The following is a 23293-nucleotide window of genomic DNA, read 5'->3' on the forward strand; positions in this document are numbered from 1 at the left end:
TTACCAAAGTTTTCCAAAGTAGTCAGCAACAAGTTAAAAAAAAAAAAAACCTAGCTGATGAGAAATGCTGAAAACTAAAGGCAAATTAAAATCAAGCATGTTTAGAAGCATTTTGGGTTTTGGACTCCTTTGGATGTAATATGTACTACAAGTGTTCAGATGCTTTTATTTAAAAAAAAAAAAAAAAAGGAGAAAAACACAAATAGAGCACCATTGTGTAAGTTAAACAAAGGCTTGAAATATCTAAGACTATTCCACCGAAGTCCATATTAGTTAAAACCTAAACATACTGTGTGGTATAAGAATGTCAGGCACATGTAATCTGTTATCAGTTATATCAATTAGTAACACTGTTCACACATTTACCATAACAACACTGCATTAACATTCTGCATGTATTTTACATAACCAGCAATTGGATAAAAAGGCTTGTGGTGCCTCTGAAGTGTAGGAAGTAGTTGACCAGCATGCATGCCAGATTACTGTATACAAAGTGCACCATCAACCCATGCTTAATTACTTTTACAGGAAATGCTATCTCAAAAAATCAGTCATTCTGCTACACAACCATTTATACCAACTAGTTGAATTAGCCAATACTCTCACCAACATCTTTAAGCACAGCACTAAACCTAGTGGAGGTGACAGTGTCCTCAAGGAGGAAAGACTAAGCACTCTTGGAATGTTTTCACAATGTTTTCATTCCACCTTAAAGTAATGTGAACTTCATTGTGGGACAAGCGGTTACACTAACTGAATTAAAGAGTTAACTAGTTCCAACCCATGCATTACAGTAAGCACACTAGGACCAGCTGTTACATCGATTCAGCTTTGCCAAGTCAAGGTCAGGCCCTCTCCTTTGGCAGGGGGAAAAGCCCATTTCATCCACGTTCCATTTCAAACCGCGTATATTGTTGTCGATACGTTGAACTATCAGTTCTGCCAGATACTGCGACGTATCTGCAAGTTAGCAAGGCAGAGGATAGCGATGTTTGGAAGAAAAAAGGTCTGGAGACAGATGGGAACAGGCCCATGGTACTGGAGTAAGCGAGTATACATCAGCACAATGCCACGGAGAAGCTTTTTCTGGTTTCCAGAATCCCAACCAGTATCTCTACCAATAAATGGATGTCCGAGCCTACAGGAGTACAAGCCCAGGCTGGGCACTTGCCTGATCGGTGTTCTCTATTGCAAAGTTAAACCAACACCAGAAAATGCTGACAAAAAACTGTACCTGAATAAAATAAATCTTGTTACACAAAGCACATCATAGTTCCACTTTCCAAGCCATAACCGACTGACTTTTTAGTAAAGAGGCTGGGAAAGAGGTACCCTGCTGTCGTTCTGGCACAATGTTCTTAATTACGCCATTTCTGTAATTACACAAGTTACTTGAAATTCAGATAACGATGTAGTTTGGCAACAAACTTTTAAAGACAGGTTAAGATGTACCCGCTAGCGCTGCAAAATCTGCTGTAGAATAAGCGAGTTTGCCGTCATGGTGCACAGTCAGAAATCACGCAAGCTGCACGCTTGAGCCTACGTTAAACTATAGGCACGTACCATTTTCTGTGAGATTCAAAGCTGGGAATAAAACCTTTTAAGTAAAACCTATGAAGGGTCATTTTATTACCTTCCTCATAGGAGTTTGAGGTTGTACCCTTACAACTCCATCCATTTTAGTAAGGGCATCAATCTTGAAAGGCCACTGACAGCTGTTTAAAAAAGGAAATCCCACAGCCTGTGCAAGTTCATTATTTGGCCTCATATAATAACAATGTGTTACACTAAATCTGTAGGCTTTAAAAAAAAAAAAAAAAAATCTCAACTATATCCAGGACAGTAATTAAACAGCAAACGTCACCTTGGCAGGCTCTATCAATCATCACAAACTTTCTACAAGTTCCCAAGAAGCATCAGATACCATTTCCCCAGTTGTGCTCAGGCTTCTTCCAGGTTTCCTTGTGGACCGACACAAAAGGAGCCACCTCAGGACCTGCAGCACTACAAACACGGGTTAGCTGGACACCAAAACCTGGCAGATATTTGTATGATGCTTTTGGAAACCTCGGTAGCAAGTAGCTGGCATTCCTTACTATTTATTTTAAAAGCAGCTGAATCCAACAGACAATTGCCCATCAAACAATGATAGTGAAATTACTGGCAGTAATACCTGTATGAGCGCCATTACCGTGTTTACAGTCTACCTGAACTTTTAAGAAAAGTTATATACATTAGTAAAATTGTTTTTGGAGTTTTGCAACTAGAAACTAGTTTTAATACCAGAATGTAAAAATGGCACCTGTCTTCGCAAAGGTGTTGACTAGGAAATTGGTTGAAAACACGCTTCTATGGAAAAAAACTTTTTAGAAAAAGAATTCTTTTCTTAAAATTCCTTAGTAACAAATTTCCAGAATGATTCACTCAAGGCAGCTGTGAGTTAAAAAAAAAAAAAAAAAAAATCAAGTGCACCACTAAAAAATCAACCAAGTCTGCAAGATCCCCAAGAGCTGCTCACTTAAGAGAGTAACAAGAATTCCACAATAGTTTTGTTAATGCAGACAGATCATACAGCAAAATGCTGAGGAACTCCTGTGACATACAATCTAGTGTGAATTTGGTCCTACACCACAGTCTGCTGTTAGTAAATGTATACTTCTCCAGCACAAGATGCGCCTTTTCTTTTTTTTAAAAGTGAATTTACTGTGATTGACTGGCACATTCATTTTTATTGGCACCTTCACCAGTATAGACATGGCAAGTTTACAGGCACAGTCTGGAAGTACTGAAATTTAGGATTACAAATATCAGAAACTTGACAAAGAGTCATCTCAGCCACAAATTTGTTTTGATATATTACAAGACACCGGGCACTTACATTTACTACCTGACCCAGAGATACCCAGACTCCCCATAACTTCAGATGAGGGCAGATTAATATGATCTTCCAACCTGATGATTTAAAATTCACTTAATCTTTAAAATAAGTCACTTAAGAGAAGCCAATAGACTTAATTCCCCTTTCCAAAAAGGCCACAGACGTTCAGATTCCCAAGAGAACGTCCATTGCAAGCGCAGGCACGCTGCCAGGCACCAAAAAGTTAAGCAATCTTCCCGGGTAGTTTCAAATGGGCATCAGTCACTCGATTTTCCTGGATCTACACTCAACTGTACTTGACCAGAACCTATCATTTATAAGCAACTGACATCAAAATCAGAATAAAATCAGGACCAGGAGAGGAAATGGCTATTTACAGTGACAGAGCTGCAGAGCATCTAATAAGCCACCGTGGTACAGACCTCTGTGACCACAGGAGAACAAGCAAGTTGCTAAGTTTATAGTATGACGTTTTAAAGGGTCACACACAGGTAAGTAAGGTTATTTGGTTCATTGTAAGTTACACAATTCCTTTTATAATTCACACTGCACATAACTGACAACAAGCGCTTTTGGTTGTGGTATGCTTTGGCAACCCCCTGATTTGGAGGGGGATTACAGGCGATTAACTGCACATTTAAATCTTCTTTAAGAATTTAAGCAGAGTCCTCCTGGATTTCTCTGTTGATTGTGGTAATTGAGCAAGCTTTGCAAATACACCACTTTCTGCCGCACCGAGCATCGTGCCAAATGATTTTCTTAGTGCAAATCAGCTAGAGTCGGTGATGGGCCAAAACTACCTCATTTAGTTAGAGCTGAACTGTCAAAAGGAAAAGCACTCAGCCACTTAACGACAGCAATGCAGGTCACTTGGCTTCCATGCCCAAGGACTGCGTGCAATAACTGATGCGAAAAGCTGCAGTAAGGAAGCTAATGCTTCTGGAACCGGATTTTTGTTTGTTTGTTTGTTTTTTAATTATTTTTGCTGTTGTTACAAGTCTGCCTGGCATTAACTCCTTGGTGTTTGGAGGCCATGACTGCCAATGGATGAACCAGGAACCACTGGCTTGAAGGAAGAACCCTCATGATTAAAAATAGGCAAGCAGGTCAAGAAGTGAGTGAATAAGGCGGTAGGTATTAACTGGGAGTCTCCAGGGCCTTTAAAAAAAAATTCAAATGCCTTCCATTATAAAAACACATACATACCATTGGCTTCACTTTATCTACAGTAAATTCACAAAAACATTTAAAACAGCGATCTAGTTCATCCACTACAAAACTCAGAAGTGACATCTCAGGTTAAAAGCAAAGCTATAAATGTAGTTCCTTAAAAAATGCAAACATATTTCTTTACATACAGACAAATGTTACATGATTGGCTGCTATAATGTGTATATTCTGTTATGTACAAAAAAAAGTACAGGATTAGCAGACTGAGCACAAGCAAAAACCCTTCAAGGACAATCTAACCAAACCACCAAAAACAAAAAGACTGGCTCTTAGTTTGTCGGTCACCATGATTATGTGTGCTGGCCCCTTTTAAAAAGTCAGTGATTTCTTCCCCCCTCCCCTATTTCTTCACTTGATTTTTTTTCTAGTTTACAGAAAGCCTTTTTGTGTAATAATCAGTGAATAGAAAAACTTCACCTGCAAATACAAGGTAGAAATGTTATTTCACAGCTATAGGCTGCAGCATTGATCTCTCCAGATCTCAAATGGAGAATGTACATGTTTGGCTCCCAGTTAATTCCAGATTCTGAGAAAACTGTCCCAAGACCCTGTAGCTACAGCCATGCCGTCATCAGTAACACCTAAACAGCTGACACGGTTGTCATGGCCAGCAAGGACACCTGGAAAAGAAGAAGCAATGGAAGTTAATATTTACAGAACATCAAGGACTTCAGCTGTTACTCTGCTCTCCCAGGAAAGTCTTCAAATTTGCTAAAAAAGATGCAATGCAAGATCTAATCGTCCTTTTTTGTCTTTACCCTGAAGAACTATATACATCACAGCAGCCATATCAAGAAACTCAACAATGAGGTTTTTGAACATGTGTACACACAATATTGCCTCCATTTTTCTCTCTGCCCTTACAACTTCTCCTTTCTGACCCAAAGACCTCCTCATCCCCAATCAGGCTCTCGACCATTTTTTCCCTGTTTTCAGCAATGCTGTCCACAATTTCATCCACCAAGCATTCCCAAAAATCAAACATGATGTCTTCTGACAATGCCCTGGCACTATCTGTGTCAGACTATCAGAAAAGCAGCACTGTACCGTGCCTCGTCCCGCTTTGTTTCTGCTTTCCTTCTACCCATTCTTGCACTTGTCTGCTCTCCCAAGGTCCCGCATCCAGGTCTACTAAAACTCAGCCTGTCCACGTCCCTTAAGGGAAAGGATATGTTTTCAGTCTGAACAGCAGAATCAAGGTTCAGAACTGAACTAGGCCCCATCATTTAAAAATTACTGTATGAAGCGAGAAAGACGTAGCTATGCTATAAACATGCTGTCTATCCTGACGGAAGTGACCAATTCCAGGACTAAAAGTGGCTACTTCCCCTGTCTCTCAACAGCAAGAAATTATGGTCCGCAAAGCAAAAAAACAAAAAAAAAACAAAAAAAGCTACTGTAACTTGCTACTATCTGATTTACTTCCTCTGATGGGCGCAAAAGCCAATGCAAATGTGTAATTTTTTAACTTAATTTCATACACTTCAGTGAAATAAATTTTCAAATTTTCTGTAGACATAACATAATTTTGGAGGCTGTTCCTTATCCTCAAGAGCTGGTATCTTCCAGCACACGGATATATAATGGCCAATACTCAAGAACTGGAGTATTTCACTGACTGGAGCATTTACTCCACACATCATATAGATGAAACTGTAATGCAACGTAAGAACTGGAAAATATAACCAAGTGCAATAAAAGAAAAGGATGCCATTCCAAAAGAAAACAGTGTTAGAAGGAAGCAAGCAGATTCCGTAACATCAGCAACAGCATTGGCAAAGAACTGGGTCCGTGTTTTGCATAGATTTTGAATATCCATCTTCTGCTAAGGAAATGGAAAACTTCAGCTCATTGCAGTTATGTGTACCCACCTGCTCTCTCCCCTTTCAGAGTATCCCACACGTTGCAGTTGAAGTCATCATAACCTGCTAGCAAGAGGCGACCGCTTTTTGAGAAGGCTACAGAAGTGATCCCGCAGATGATATTGTCGTGCGAATACATCATTAATTCCTGATCGGCACGTAGGTCAAAGAGTCGGCAAGTGGCATCATCAGATCCAGTGGCAAACGCATGTCCGTTAGGGAAAAACTGAAAGTTTTAATTAAGAGACAAGAGTTTGATACCAGAAAAACACATTGTTCATGTATTATTTCAAAAACATCACAGGATTATTTTGCCAGGGTGACCAGATAAAGGCAGAATGGTTTATTTAAAAAAATCTGCATGTTAAAAAAATGCACATACACAGCTATGCAACGAAACACTTCTAGAATAGCGTTGCTAACATCTGAATGACTAGAATTTTACCCAGACAGTTCCTGCACGCGGTATAACAGGAGTCAAAGGGGATCCACCCAACTCCTACAAAACGAAGGACAACGCAGTTCCGTGCATCCTGGCTGTGGGCCAGGAAGCCCTGGGTGAAGCAGTACACCATGTTCCATCTTGAGCTGGACATCCAGGTTGGCTCAGCCAGGACAGAAGACTGCAAGCAAGCATTTCAATTTCCAAAAAATCTACTCCAAATCAAGAGTCACTCTTACAACAGCCATATTGATTGAAATGGGAATGAAAAGAGCTCAACGCATCTCAGGATTCAGGTCTAAGTATAGGAACTGCATTTTTCTCCTGGTCATGCTTTTGGTATTTTCTCAGCCTTAGTAATTTTTCATGTTTATCAAAAACAGATGCAGCTTAGACTTAGATTTCATTCCCTATTTATCAGAGCTTGTATCTTGCAGATCAGAACATACTGTTACTATGACACAGAGGAAATATAATCCAGTTTATAAATATTACAAAATGATTCCAGGGATGAATATTCAACATAAGTACTGATTTTAACCTTGCTTTCCAGAATATTTTGCTGAAAGTTCTTTTCGACAGAAAATATCAAGTACGCTGTCGTTCAACAAAAAACTTTAAGATGAGGATGCTCGGCTATTTTGCTCCATCTCCGTATATCGCATTTATCTACAATTTTCAGTTTTAAACACACTGCAAAAAGTTTTCCTCCTCCATTCTTTGCTTCTTAAACAAAAGTAAGGTCTCAGTTCCTGGACAAAAACATAGCTGAAACTATTCCAAGAACACTTTGATGCATCATAGATAACAGTAATAATAATTCAGTTATAAACTAGATCGTAAGTTATTAGACCACCTTCTTCGTTACATACAATTCAACAGTCTCTACCCTAACAAAGTAATTGATTTTAAATCAAGGTAACCCAGTAGACTATAAGCTGAATTCACGCAACTATAGCTTTTATCTTCCCCCTTTCCTCCCACATGGAAATACAAATGATCACTTACACAAACTGCATTAATATCTGACACATGCCCTGTGAATGACTGCCTGCACATTCCATCTCGAATATCCCAAAGCTTTGAGGAGGCATCACAGGCACCCGAAACAAAAGTCCTCATATCTGGACTTAGAGAGAGACTCATCACATCGCCAGTATGCCCAGTGAATGTGGTGGTCTGTTGACCAGTTTCAATATCCCATAAAGCGCTGCAGATAAAGAGACAACATTAACACAATTTACGTGGTTATTTCAGAGTTTTAAGTTTTAAATACAAATTAAGGTATTGGAGAAAGAACAAGAAGAAAAAGAGGGGAGGGAAAAAAAAAAGGAAGGGGGGGGGGCGCGAAAGGCCAACAGAGCTCAAAAACTCACCAAGTGGTGTCTCCTGAGCTAGTGACAATTTGGTTGTCATCTAGAAAGCGACAACAGGACAAGTATCCTAAAAACAAAACAGTTATATTAGTTTCAGATTCAGGAGTAGTAAGTGAAGTTTAAAATCCAAGAGCAGCTATTAAACTTCTCCCACAGTTAGCCTGTAACCAACAAAACTATTTCACAGTTCACAATACACCTCAAAATGAGACTGTTTCATTTGGTGCAATAAAAAACCCAAAGCTTAAGCAAGGATATGGCTGACCTGTATGCCCTGGCAACTCTCGGCTCACTCTCACATTGCCCTCTCTGGTTTTTAAGTTGTATATGGAACAGATGTTGTCCAATCCACCACAGGCAACGTAGTTTCCAGACGGTGCATATGCACAAGTCATCACCCAGGAGGATCTCAAAGGAATGGCGTGCATCTTCAGAAAGACAGAGCTTATGAATGCTACGTTACATGTTGGCTTTCATTTTTCACTGAGGTCATTCATACCAGTTAATGAATTATAGTAGATTAAACACACCAAGTAGACTGTGTATCATAAGTTTCAATATTTTGATTTTACAACATACTACAACCAACTTCATATTTATACATACAAGGATGAAAAATACCAGTAGTCTCCAGGGTAGATATACAGAAATTCAGTACAACATTATTTAACAGTAAAGCTATTCTAAACTTAAACATTTACAACATTTGTTTATTCTACTTAGATTTCTTTGTCCAATTCTTCTACATCTCTGAACTACAGGTTATAAAATGGGATGGTTGTATCCATGGAGACTGGACAGTTTACAGAAGCAGATCAGCACTCTGCACTCTACCTAAGCTCTTCTCATTTAACAGCTTTTTTTTTTTCCTTCTCCTTTCTCTGCCCTCAAAAGCAAAGCACTCTCGTAAATTCTGAGGTTATGTATTTCTACAATTTAAAACCAAATTCGTTTCAGAAGCAACACCACACAAGCAGAGAGCAATAGCTACCACCACTTCACTAGCAAATTTGAGCGAGAAACGTTACGTATTATCTAGAACTACTGCTTCTGAGACACAACCTACAACACAGCACCAGTAATTGGCTAGTCGTGAAAGAAAAAAGATTCTATCTGGTTTAGAAACACTGCTTCTTTTCATTTTTGCCTTGCAATCATAGAAAAAATAGACACAAGGCTCCTCAAACACAGAAATTATGCATGAATTATTGATATGGATTAGAAATAACTCTACCTTATTTGTTGTATAACTATCCCAAATAATTAATTTTCCATCTTGAGAAGCACTGACTAGTAGCCTAAATATAAACACAAAATAAAATATGTTAATATAACACAAACTAAAAAAATCTCAAAACAGACATACATCATGCATGATTACCAAGTGATTCAGAAATCTCCTAATTTCTTTATTACCCTCTGCTTTTTTTTGTTCCGGCAGGGGGAAGCATTTGTTGGAAAAAATCTGCAAATCTCAACATATTACCTGACCAAAGAATCACGTGTCCACAGGGACTCACAATTAACAATGGACAAAACCAAACAACTTACTGAAAATGCATTTTTATTAACTCTCTCCACAGCTGCTTTTATTTTTCATAAACTGATATTTTAACTATACAGCCTCACAAAAATAAATGAGAAATTTAGGGGAAAATAAATCTTACTTTGAGAGCAGATTCTAGATGTATTTCTTTCTGGACAGAGAGTAGATCATGAGGCATTGTTAACATCTAACCATCAGTTGCTCTAACGACAGCGTAACAAAACTCCTTCCTAGAAGCTAAGTATTTACATTTACATACATTAAGTATCTATTCCCACTATCTACAAAAGGATTGGTTTTTTTTCAAATGAAACGAGATTCGCCTGTAAAGTTTTTAAGTCTCTGTTATCACAGAAGTTATATAATTATTCAACATCTTGGAAAATACAATATCCATCATTTCAAAAATATGTCTCACCACATACCCTCCTCTGCTTAAACAGACTCAAAGAACTTAGTCAAAACTGAAAGAAGGAAAAGGCAAAATGTCTGTGGTAAGAATAAGCAAAATACCTCCCCTTTCCATCAAGACTTCTCTGTTACCACTATGCAATCCTCATTGCTTTTAAAGAGGCAAACTATAACTAAAGATAAAAAAATCCACCACAGTCACCATCTGTGATGCCCCTGCAAGGGCACCAACACCGTATCATATGGCTCCCAAAACCTGGTATTAATTTTGAAGCTGACAATCTGATTTCTAACCTTTAAACTGCAGGTTTAAGGATCACTTGTACAAACCTTGAGTCAGATCCCCAGTGCATAGCATAGATTTTGGCTAAGTGACCTCTAAGCGTACGCCTTGTTCGCATTTGAATTCGACCCACTGAGTCCAGACTTGTTGTGATCTAAAAATAAAACAAACCCCTGAGATACTGAGAACTATTTTTAATATACACGATAACCAAATACATTTGAACTTTGATAGAAAATAATCTCTCTTGGCATCCAACAATAAATAAAAAAAAAGGATATTAGTGTACAACACAGGTTTATGTCCATGCAACACTGAGGAAAACAGACTTTACAGAAGAAAGACTAACACACTTCGCAATAGCTATACCTGGAACTTCAGGAAGTTTTTTTTAAAATAACACTATGTAATACTGAGGCAGTTTCAGATTATCAATTTCAATTAAAACCAATGGAAGAAAATCCTCCAATACTTACTGCACTGTTACTTTTTAAAGCATGGCACAACTTCAAAGGCAAAATATTTTTGTTTCCAAAATACAGGTAAAAGACATTTATTTAAGTCTTTCTAAATATACTAAACACAATAAACACACTCTATTTAAAAGGTAAACTGGAAGCAGGACCCATTATGATGGCAGGAGGTTTTTTTTGACTGGTTGGGTTTTTTTGCTGTTTTGTTTATTTATTTGGGTTTTTTTGGGGGGGTTGCTTTGTTTTGTTTTAAATAACTGTATAAATACACAGCACATTTCCAAAGACTTCTTTCACTTTATTCTTTCAGTTACTAAACAGGAACATGCTAATCATAAATTGTAGGGATTTTTATTTTTTTTATGTATCAGGTAACAGCCCATACACAGAATCAAGAACATACCTGCGCAAGAGTTGTGTCACTACATGCTTTCCTTGCATCCTGAAACAAAAGAATAGAACAACTTGAATCTAAAAGGCAACACTGCGCATCAACTGAGAGAAAGCGTCTAACGGAAAAACAACTCTTAAGCTAGACTTCACCACACTCAAGAAGCCACAACCCAACACGATTTACATGCCAGTGTGCCTTCTGTCACCCTAGTATGTTTTATTGTCCAGGGACTCTGAAGCACTGGCACACAAACTGGGGGTAGTGGAGGAAGAGGGACTTAAGAAGGGCCATGCCCCAGCTACCCTTCAGTCTCCCTTTCTACAGAATATGTGATTCAAAGGCATTTGGAGGCATCCTGAAGTCCCAGCACCCACCCTCTTCCCTGCATCCCTTCCCTGGTGCGGATGTGCTTGTTCAGGGTGCGCTGAGCACCAAGGGAAGAACCAATTCACCTAAAAAAAGCAATGATCAGCAAGCTTTGCGCTGCACGAGGCTCTTGCACTAACCCCCTTGCCATCGCAGGTATGAAGACGCCAGTTATGAGAGGCAGGATGAAAATGAACTGATCTGGACCTGTCCTGATGCGGAGAGCAGGACAGACAGCAGGCTTACCGATGCTTAAGCTGCTGATGCACTTCATACAAAATTAAGGAAAAAAAAGTAGTCAGCTAACACTCTCATTCATTTCATGGAATGGATGGTGCTCAGGTCTCCACACAGATACTCCATCTTTTTTTCATTATTTCAGACTCTACGGCCGTATGACTTACTTTCTGCATACTATTCAACCCTACCTAGAAAACAGACTTTACTTTCGTTTGTATAACCAGAAAAACAGACTGGACACCTGACACAGGGCGAGCGTCACTGAGCCTAGTTTGCAACACTCCGATTTTGCAAAACCTGGTTTCAGTTACAATTGCAAAGGACTGCGCTCCTGCAATTCAGGCTCCAGTCTTCAAAAAATAAAAATAGGCACACAGTCAGCAACCACTTCTGGGAAGCATGGTTTAAAATAATTGGCTTAAAATTAGGTAAGAGCTCTATAGCACAAGTTAAAACTATCAACAGGAGTATTGAAGGATCTGCCAGAAGACCCTCTCTAACTCCCTGCAATTTCTCCAAATACCTTCCAACTTCTGTAGCCAATGAAGCAGGCATCCCACAAACGATGGCTGGCCTTCTTCACCACTACTTTATGTGTGTCCCCCACCCCAAGAAAGCATTCAATCTGTACACTAATGGCAATGTTCTCTTTGAGAGGAGGAATGGAAACATTTACTCACACATTTTGGAACTGCATCAACATATTCGGACTAAGATCTTAAAATTTTTCAAGCTCTTGCTTGAGAGTTACTTGACATTGCAACTTCAATGATTTTTTTAGTGCATGTTTATTTTGACCACCCTTTATAGCTTTCCTCCCAGAACGCAAGCCTGAGAGTGGATTAAGTCATCTCAACTTATTTTTAAAATGTCTGAATTGTAGAAATATTTATAAAATGTTGACGTCTGGAATCAGGAGGGGTTTAAAATACCAGAGCAGCAAATCCCTTAGCACTCAAGACTTATTTCATCCACAGGAAGAAACACACTGGATTTTAAACAACTTTAATTGTTTAGTTTAGCTGAAACACTTGAAGATGTTCAACATAAAATGAATTCTGAATGCAGTCTGAACGAAACAAAGGCATTTTTCTTCAAGAAAGAGCTATTAGCAACACCTGTACTTGAAGCTGTACAATACTTGCCATGACTGGCAAAGTTGCAGGAAAAGCAAAAGTTTCAACAGGCTATTTTAATTCTCACATTTTAACTGTCATTTCTACATATGCATCATCGTAACAGAATCATTAGTGTCATAACATAAAAAAAAGCTCCTCTATATAATTGTAGATTTTTCTCACATCATGCAGCAGACAATGCAGAATTTGTGAGAAAAATCTATCTGCTCGCTCAATGTGCCGCCCCCACAACTTCCAAGCACACACACTTAAGATTTCATTTTTTCGCCAAACTATATGTATTTTTTAAAATACAGTGTCTTATTTGTACAAAATGTCATTCAATTTCAAATGATACTATGCCAAGTACGCAACACTTCCAAAAATCATATCCTGAATTTCAATTCTCAAAGTGAGGACATGCATCACATGAGAACTTTATAACAGACAGAACTAGGAATCCACTTTAACCACAAAGCCTTCCTGCTACCTAACAGTTCATTGTTCATTGATGTTTCAAACTTCCTGCACTAAAAATTCATGCAGTCTTATTTTATCTCTCCAGCATAGTCTTATCTGTGCACAGAACAGAGCTACAGCTGTAGTAACTGCATGGGGAGGCAAAGGTACTTGCATCACCTAGATACTGAAAAGAAAACAAAAGAAAAAAAGAAAAGAAAAAAAATTAAAAAACCACTAAACATTTCCGAAACATTGCCGACTACAAAAACTCTATTGGGAAATTGACAGCTATGTGTCACAGTTTATTCTACTTTAGGAAGCTGCTAGGTACAATCTTATCTGGAACTCACTTACAAGCACAATGCTGATTTTTTCCATTATTATATTGTTAGAGAAAATATCACGCAAACCCCAAGAGTTGTAAATAACTAAGACAGCAAATTGCTAGCTATATATAAAACATCAAATGCTGTTAGTGACCTCATCTCTTTTTAGGAGTGCATTAAAAATAATTCCTGAAAATTACCAGCCTGCTAGATATTCTAGAACCTTAAAAAAACCCTTATTTTTTAGATCCTTTATCTATCCACTTCCCCTTCCCAAACACCCTATTTAGAAAGAAAATTGCAATGATTCAATAAGCAAGATAAATAGTCACCTCTACAAATATGAAACTGAATTATTTGGTTTCTCGAATAGTAAGTCATCAGGAGTATTTTAAATTTCATATTAATCTGGTGTTAAAATTAAGCATAAGGCATTCAACTCTGCACTCAGATTCAGAGAGACAAATGCTAATCGCCAACGCTGAGCCAAAAGACTCCAATGGCAATAGCCACGGTCACTCACGGTTACTCAGCTACATCTGTATAGATCCAGTTACAAGTTCAGCTGAGGGAGTTACAAGGGAAACGTTAAATTGACCTAAAGCCACAAAATGGAGTCCTTATACAAAAGGCCAATCCAATTTTTATGCTCCAAAATTTAAAAAGCAAACATTCCTGCAATGCAGTATAGCTCTCTTACTTGCCTGGTATCTCTTTCTTCACACAACACAATTTTGCATAGAACCACACTAACCGATTACTAAGACTGAATCCAGACTAACTGGCTTGTCCCAACATAATGTAATGAAAAAGTCTTCACACATCAAGCAGAGGAAGAACCGAAAAATTACGTGTATCTTCTATTTGTGCAATGCTGTAATAAAGCTTAAATTTAACAAAAAGTATTTTAAACTAAAATTTATTTGTATTCCCCTACAGAGCTGCTAGAAGGGTACCCAGTGCCACAACACTGACTGATCCCCACCTTGTCTTTCATTAGTGAATTAACTAAAACAAGAGGGCACAGAGCTCTCCTTGGATGATACTGAATGAGCAGCCATGAAAGCAACATTTGCCCCCAACACAACTACTAACACATAAAGTGTGTTTACCACACGGTTGATACTCATAAGCAGCCTAACGTCCGCTGCACTAAGCAGCAGACCACCACAAACCAACTGCTGCCAGCAGATCCCATGCTAAACAAGTCGGTGTGTATGCCACATATTCTAAAATACCTGTAGTCTTAGCTAACAGGAATGTTTACAAACAAGGAATTACCCTATAAATCAGACTTCTGAATGATTCATGTTTAGGAAAAGGAAATTTTGATGAAGAATAAAGAGACTCAACAGTCTTATACTTTATTATACTGTGTGTATGTATATATATATACACACATACACACACTCTCTATATATACACACACACTTTATACTTGTGTCCCTACTGAAAACTCTATGACTGAAATAAACAAGCATGTTGCAACAGATTTCTGGTAAACTGACTTTGGGCATGACAGCTCATACTTGGTTTATCTTCAATGAGTAATTTCAACAAAAAATTAGCACATATGGGGGGATCTGCATTTCCCAAAAAAACAAATTCAACAGGAAGCAAAAAAATAGGGCTCATAGAAATGACATCCACCCCTGGAACGTTTTCCTTCACACTCCATGCTTTGACCTGCATGCTTATCGAGAGTGGCAGCGCAGTGGTCACTTTTAGCCCAGAAACAAGCTTTTCTAATACCCCAACCTGTCATGCCTAGGTTCTAGAAATTTGCTGCCCCCCCCCCCTTATTTTTTTTAAATCCAAAATAAAAAATTCGCAGAGACACATAGACATCTAGTAATAAAACACAGCAAACTTCAACAGGAAATAAAACATTTCGTTCAAGAAATATTACAAATGCATTTCATTATACCGATGGCTTACTTTTCTGATTTTTATACAAATAATCTGAAAAATATTTTAAGCTCTGCACAAGTTAAACAGAAGCAAGTAATAGATGCGATCTTTACACTTTATTCCTTTAAACGAAAAACATTATCATGAAAAATAAGCAATTAGCAATTCTTACTCTGATTTGATTTCGCAGCTGCTCTGCCTCCTGCCGTAACTGTTCCAGCTCGCTCATCTTCTTCAGTTTGTATTTCTCACACTCCACTGGAGAAGAAAACCTGCCAATAAGAGGGAACAAAAATAAGTTTCAGTATCACTTTCTCCTCTCCAAAAAAAGAAAACAAAACCCCCCACGAACCTATATATATTTATTCTGCCTTTAGAAAGGCTTCCAAATAGATATTCCCATTAGTACACTGTCTAATAAATTTGGCAAGACCAGAGTTATTTCAATTCCTGAATTATCATGAAAAGCAGAATTAAATTAAGTCTATTTTGACTATAGAAGCAACTGTCAACAGAACCACCCACTGCACTTTAAAAAACTGTTACTGAACGCACTTCTCTCACCCACCTGGAAACCCCCCTCAGTCTTCGCCCCAAGATGGCAACAGAGACTGCAGTGGTCGCCTTCAACATCCACCTTTCAGCTCAGCAGTGCCATGATACCAGCACCTTGGCACATGACATCCAAGGTGGGGGTTTGTTTTAATTAAAGATGAAAATTTTGAATTCTACACTACAGCTGAAATAGAAGGCTTTCTACATTTTTTTTTTTCCATATTTTCCTTGGGCAAGGCACGATGATGTTTTCATTTCAAAAGCACCGACACAATGAGAAGGGACAGCAAAGACCAAACCATCCCTAAAAGCATCCTCATGCTGGCACAGCCCCTGGCAGCCTAAAGCAGTTCTCATCTGAACAAGGACTCAAAGCAACCTTAATAAAAAGATCAATACGCAGTAAGACCACACGCAAGCACACTTTCAGGATAGTAGGGTTTTTTTCAATCACCTTCTGATTTTTTTCACTGTGTTCAACAATTTCCTCAGATCAATTTTCCTCTTCATCCCCAATACAGGAGTGCAGCCAAACACCACTACAGAGACCTCTTAATTCTATTCACATACACGTAGACTTCAATATCTTTGCAGTGAAAGTAAAATAAGCTAGTAGCTTGCTGACGAACAAGCCAAGCACTTGTCTGCATTCTTTTCATGACAGAAAAAGCACACCAGAAAGGTGACGGTGATGGTCCCACTACATTACCTAAAAAGCCCCAAACACATCTAGCTTATACAAGAAGAAAGACGAAAGTCAGACTACTATTCGCAAAATGAGAATTGAGGGAGGAAGGAAAAGAAGCAAGAAGAACCTATTCAAAACATTACTCTAAGTTTTTTATTTAAGCATGAGAGACAATACAGCAGTGTCCCCCCAACTGAGTCCACTGAAAAACAGACAAAAAACAGGGGAAGAAAGGTCACACTGTGTCTGGTAAGTTGTAGACCTCCAGGGAAACCCCTTTATTTGGCCTAGCTATGGGTTCTTTGTAGTTCAGTACTGATGTACTCTAAAAGACAGACCCTGGAAAGCTTTTTTCCATCTATAAACAAATGACGCTTCATAGATGTAAAGAGTGAAAAGTTTTGGTTCAAAGTAACTTACTAATAAGATAGTCATCCTTGGACTAACAGCTTACACAAGTGTTTAAGAGCTGTGAAACTTCTCGCTACTCAAGAAGAAAACTGTTATCTTCACTAATTATCCATCTAATTTTTCTTGCTTTCATTCTGAATGAATCCATGCTTTCCACAGATATCACTGCAAAGTTCATTTAAGAATAAACTCACAAATATATACAAACTGGATCATCTCCAAATCAAAATACATCCTAATTGATAAGAGCACAGTGGTGACTTCGAAGGTTTAACTAGACTTTGCAGCTATACATAAGAAAACTATGAAGTTCACAGCTTTTTCTTCCTTAAACCTATGCTCTGTTCAACTACAGAGACATTATAACTCGTAGGTGAATACTCTAGGAGACGACTTTATTTACTATCATCTTCCTATTTCAGAAGCCCAGACTATTTAACACTGCTTAATGCACAGCAGGCATAAAATAGAAGTCATCAATACTAATGTCTGATTTAAAAAATCAAGTATTAGAAATATCAATTTAGCATGCATGCTAATCACATGCTTTTATAATCTATCAACTTTAATTACAATCTTAATACATTTGGTTGGTATATTGTACCTCTATGAAATATAGCCCCAGTTCCAGTTCCGACAGCGTCAAATTATCCTTTTCAGCATGTTTTCCCTTTTTTGTTCTAGAACCTACACGAAGGCAACACAGACAAAACAATGTACTCGAAGGCCTAAAGCAAGCCAGCCATGATGCCTGCCAACGTTTCAGTAGTCTTGCGTGCTATTTTTAACAGAAGATAAAGATTCCTAACAGAGAAGTTGATGTATCTCCAATTTTCTGAGAAGGGAAGTCAGCTTCTGCCCTGTGATGTGTCACACACTTCAGTGCTCGGTACACAGTAACTTCAACACAGAGAGTAATTGATCATAAAGAAGGTGACATTACTATTCAACTGGAAGCATGCATGCTTGGTCACAAGTAGCTGAAGTTAGGGCATTTTTTTATTGATAGGTAAAACTGTGAGCATATTAGAAAATTAGCTGTAGCATTGCACTGGCACTCAAAGACCCTCAATGACCATTCTGTGCTTCAACCATAAAGTCAGTGTTAACTACTTTAATGTCATTTGTATCAGTACTGTTCATTATCAACGCTATTTCTGTATCTAGCTGCACCAGCAGCTGAACAGCTGTTAAGCTTAACAGCTTTAAATAGTGTTATACCTGTACAAGTTCCTCCATGGACAAAATCCAGCTTCAGAAGCCTTCTCATGCACCTATCTTTAGCTTAAAAATCAACTCCTAAGCAAATTAAAGGACAAGGATCTTTCACACTTTTTTGAAAGATTTTTTTTCTGTAGTTGAAAAGTCCCAGCAACATCAGTATGTTCGAAATTTGCAAGGTCACTAGCATTACTGCTCAGCAGAAATGTATCAGTGGTTCAAGGTCAAGCTATACCTCAATGAACGTTACAGCCTTCAAGCCAGTACACATTTCTATGAAGTCTAGATTCCTTTTAGAACTGGATTATTCTAGCTTTAAGCATTAAAGTTCCTTTCCAGTATGCAGCAGCTGAACAGCAAACTCTGAGATATTCTTAAGCTATATATAAACACCGGGATACTACAGTAAACAAACTAAGCGCACAGTTTAACTATTAAATGGATGCGTATCCAACACTCTCTGTTGCAGTGGTTGGCTACAGCTCCCAATACAACTGCTTGTGTGTTCAGATGATCATCCACCATAAAGTACTCGGCAGAACCATGACTAAGATGCTTCCACTTGGGATTTTAAATTTTTTTTTTAAGCACTATTTTCAGATGCCCACAGGAAATTACAGAAATTGAACGGGTAGGGAAGCAGCTCTCAGGGATGCCTTTCCAGATTCAGACTAACTCTGCAAACAGCATCTCTGAACTCCTGTCAAAGTACTGTGTGAGCACCTTACTGATGCCGTAGTCACGACAGCAATGCAGGAAGATAAATACATGCTTGGAACTTGCACATGTGGACACATCTGTGTCTGTTTTAACACTTCCAATGCTACAATGATACGGTTAAAGAGAGGAAAAGAAAGGAAGCCATAGGCGAGATGTAGTTATGTGCACAGACCATTATCCAGACTAGATTTACTTGCTGTAATATGGTTTTGAAGTGTATCAGTGAGATGACCAGCGAAGCACAACGAGAACACAGAACTGAGATGGCTGGCGGCAATGGCAAAGCAGAGGCGGCATCCTATAAACCTGTCCTCAGCGCAGAGCAGCAGGTCATCACCACAGCCTTAAGTATGCTATTTCCCAATGCTACCAGTCATCAGATAAAAAACAACTTGGTTTTGATCAGATTAAATGCTGGGACTGCTTTTGCGGGGCTTACAGGGATTGCACAGAACAGAGGTGATCTCTGTATTGCAAATTTTTCCTCATACAACAAATTACTGAAAACCTCAGTGGATTCAACTCCAACCTGTACTAGGTGTCATACGCTTCAAGTGCCAGCCCAGCCTTAAATGGTGACAGATTTATTACAAACCACACCCGCCTGTTCACTCTCTCTTCCAGGAAGATCCAAATACTACAGCGAGGAAGGAGCACTGCTCCACAGCCTGGAAAATTCTTTATTCCGAACCTGAACTTCCCCAGGAGCCCAGGTGTACCGTACTTGGCTGTGCACGCAGTGAAGCCACCAGCTCTTGCACTTCTACGGGCAGAGAGAGTCAGGATTCCTCCTGCCATTTTAGGAGACTGGGATTAACATAATGTCTACCCCTCTGGCTCATTAACATTTTCCACAAATGTTTAGTCAGAGAAAAAATATTCTGAGCTACCTTACGACGCAGAATACTAGTGGTATCTGCTTTTCAACATTCACAGGTAGAAACCCTGATGAAGAAGCCAGATGCTTCTCTTCAAATGCAATTCATGATGTGCATGACGTACCATGAATAGTATCATCTGCTACAGCAAAGAGGCCTTGAGGGGATGAGGAGCAGGAAGGGGAAGAACTTTTTCATACCATTGGTAGCCAGGGGGTGTACCACTGCAGGACACCCAAGCAATGAGGAAATGGGGTCAAGGACACGAGATGCTCCCCATCAGGAGTAGCAATACAGGGAGCTCGTTGTGAGCAGTAACTATTGTGTAACCAAGGCGGCACATCTCTGCCCTCATAAAAGCAATGTCATTTGTAAGCTGAACTGTACCTCAGTGCAATTTTTCCTCGCAGACTTGCACAAGTGAATTTACTGATACCAAAATAAAGTGCCTCCCGAGGCAAAATAATTAACTAAGTCAAATTCCACAGCTTATCTTGTGTCAAGAAAGCCACCGGCAGGCTTGAGTGCTCCACAGATAAATTACTCCTTACGCTATTCCTGATTCAGTATCAGCATCGTTTGCTAAGAGTTTAATTCTTCATTATACGGCCAGGCAGTGACAAATCACCACACGTTCTTGTCTCCAAAGTACTTTCTCTGCAACCTGTGGACTCAAACGTTGTGGCTGAAGAAACACCCTTTTCTCTGCAAAAACTCAGTCGAAATGCACTTGAGAGCGCACCGTAAGAAAATTCACCGAGCCCAGGACTTCTGTGACACCCTGGCCAGTGGCCGAGCTGGATGCAGCACCTACACAAGCCGGGATGAAGGAAGTTCATCAGACAGGGACCTGCCGATCTTGCGGCACGGATCGAAAGGCTGGCACAGGGGCCGAGAGTCGACGCAGCTCTGGAAAGACAAGAAATAGGCTGGTAATTGCAATTACCCGAAGCAGAATAGTCAGGCATGTAGCGACAGGAACCTTTAGTTCTGCAAAGCAGAGCTATTTCTGTCTCAGAGAAGAGTACAGTTTACAAACTAGAGATGCTAAGTAATTTGATTTCTTAAAAAAAAAAAAAAAAAGGCATTTTCACTTGCCTCAGCAAGCTTAGTTTATTTCTATGTAAAATCACCACATAGACAGGAGGGGAAAAAAAATGACTACAGAAGTGTAAATACACCCTTTCCCACAACAAAGTGTTGCTATTTTTGTGCCAAATATATAGAGATTAAAGGGACTGCAGAAAGAACAGTCTGTCTGACTGGATTCTTAAGACCTATCAACTAAAGAATTAGGCAAGAATTTAATTTTGTATCAAAAAATCAGTCCTTTAGAATTGAAATAAGTACTTAGCTATACACATCAACCTCAGTTTTTCAACTTATACGCAGTAAGATCTCACAAGTGATCAACACACAGCAGCGGAAAGTAAGAGAGGAGGTTTCACATAGCTTTCATGTGATCATCCCTACCAGTGATCACACAGGTGGCTAAACATAAGGAATGCTAACTATAGCGCTTGACTAATTATAGGGAAAAGACACCAAGATATACTCCAGATCTCTCTCAAGGGAGCTATATTGGTAACTCATACACATTCAGGCTTCAGCCCACAAAACCTTTACATCCTGAAGTCGCTTGTGTAAAGTTACTTGCTTGTCTTCTGTAACTGCTGACAGTGTACGCAGGCTTTCCTGTCTCAACAGCGGTGGTCCATGAGGTTCTGGCTCTGAGGCTGAGCTCCGGCAGCATACACAGACTAATACTTAATATATTCAGGATGTGCCAAAGAAGATTTTGATAAAACATTCTCTCATTTAGTGATGCTAATCAAGACTTCAGCAGCTTTGCCCACTCATTTATGTCTCCCCAAAGCCATGAATACAGAAGAAAAACATACAGAGGTTTTATTTTTTACAGTCTGAAGGGAATGGATTTGACATATTCAGGAACAGTTCAAAATCTACAAGCTTTGACATAGTGGACAAAGCCTATATAAAGTGAAATCTCTGCCTGCACGACAGCCATTTAAAGTAAACGCATTAATGTTATACTGTAGTTACATACCTTCATATATAAAAAGTATTTTAGTTGGAATTTTACGCAATATATTTACTACAGGAGAGCTGTTTGAGGACCACACACACACTCATGCTCTCCACTGAAGAAAATTAAACATTTAACGCCTTTTTTTACTGTACCTTGGCCCTATGTTGTCTTTCCTTTTTTTCCTCAAAGAGACTCTACCAGCTATTCATTTTCCCAAGAATTCTTTGTTCTGATCTGTAGCTGTACTGCATCAATAAACAAAGACAACAAAGCAAGAAGCTTTTATATTGGTCAACTAATACTTAAATCCGAGCAGAGCGCACCGTAAGTTGAAATAACAGTATATAAGGGTTGCAACTGTGCCATTGTGTACCTTGTTCTTTCTTTCTCTCTTTCCTCTCAAACCTCTTCAGTGTATCTCCTTCCCTCCTGTATCTTTAACAAACACTTTTGAGGGGAGCATTGGTTGCAGAGCATCTTAGTTTCAGTAAAGAAAGAGAACAATAGTTAATTTTTTAAGAAATGGTTACCATTTAGAAAATAAGCTTGGAAATTCTAACTGAATCTTTTCCTTCAGATTTTTAAAATTTTCATTTTGTAAGATCGAATTGTCACTGTGACTTCCGAGCCCCCAGGCACATGTGAAGGGGAGTTCTCCCGTATTCAGGGCCTCCGGTCTCCCCCAGAAGAAAACAGGAAGCAGCCTGGGTGTGACCTGGCCCGCTGAGGTCAGCGCTATTGTTGCACTTCTGCACATTTTGGAAGTGTTTTAAAGTGAGATGTCTCCATTATAGCTTTGGTACAAAAACAGGAAATAATCAACCAACGCCTCTCGAGAGGAAGGGTATTAGCAGAACTTACTTAAACACACATTTCTCTAACAGATACCATCCTCGATTTTAAGGAACCGATGAATGTATGCGCTCCAAATTGCATGTACAGCTGGAAAGGAGAGGTCACAAAAGAGACCCACAAGCAAACAACAGATCAGTGGGATATGAAAGTACTCTTGCCTCTTTGTGTGCCCACATGCCCCACGCAGTTACATCAGGAGTACAACCCCACCCAGGAACTGTGTGGCAGAAGCCATTTCAAGCCAACAATATTGCTCCTTCCTTCCTCAGCCAAAACACCTCGTACCCCTACACATCATAAAGAATACAAACGTGTGCCATTTTATACACCCATAGCTACTTAGCTTGTGATTTTAATATAACTTTGAAATAAAGCCTGCCACATAAAAACATTTGTATCTACCGCAATAACTACTTGGGAGTTACTAACGGAAGTAATTTGAGTCAAACAAATATAAATATCTGTGTTCATCCTCAGACCTCAGTACTCTAAGTATCAACCTTCAGTGTTTTTCCCTAACAGAGGAGAGCAAAGGAAGCGGGAGCCTGAACACATCCTGCCGTAGAGCTGCTGGGTCTGGAGTCAATGCCACTTCAC

At 39.1% G+C, this 23293-nt stretch overlaps 1 protein-coding gene across 2 annotated transcripts; it reads right to left on the bottom strand.

The window, feature by feature from the left end:
• Positions 1 to 4378: 4378 nt before the first annotated feature.
• Positions 4379 to 15547, bottom strand: GNB4 (guanine nucleotide binding protein (G protein), beta polypeptide 4). Of its 2 annotated transcripts, XM_009696822.1 has the most exons (9): positions 15491 to 15547; positions 10905 to 10943; positions 10076 to 10182; positions 9023 to 9086; positions 8054 to 8216; positions 7789 to 7855; positions 7421 to 7622; positions 5980 to 6196; positions 4379 to 4728 (listed from the first exon to the last, which is right to left on the bottom strand). In XM_009696822.1, the coding sequence occupies exons 1-9, from the start codon at positions 15545 to 15547 to the stop codon at positions 4622 to 4624; spliced, it is 1023 nt and encodes a 340-aa protein (XP_009695124.1). In that variant the 3' UTR covers positions 4379 to 4621. The 2 variants fall into 2 exon arrangements, with proteins under 2 accessions (XP_009695124.1, XP_009695126.1); XM_009696824.1 differs by lacking the exon at positions 10905 to 10943.
• Between the last annotated feature and the right edge of the window lie 7746 nt (positions 15548 to 23293).

Source organism: Cariama cristata, unplaced genomic scaffold (assembly GCF_000690535.1).
Source record: "Cariama cristata isolate BGI_N322 unplaced genomic scaffold, ASM69053v1 scaffold5783, whole genome shotgun sequence".
Taxonomy (NCBI): Eukaryota; Metazoa; Chordata; class Aves; order Cariamiformes; family Cariamidae; genus Cariama; species Cariama cristata.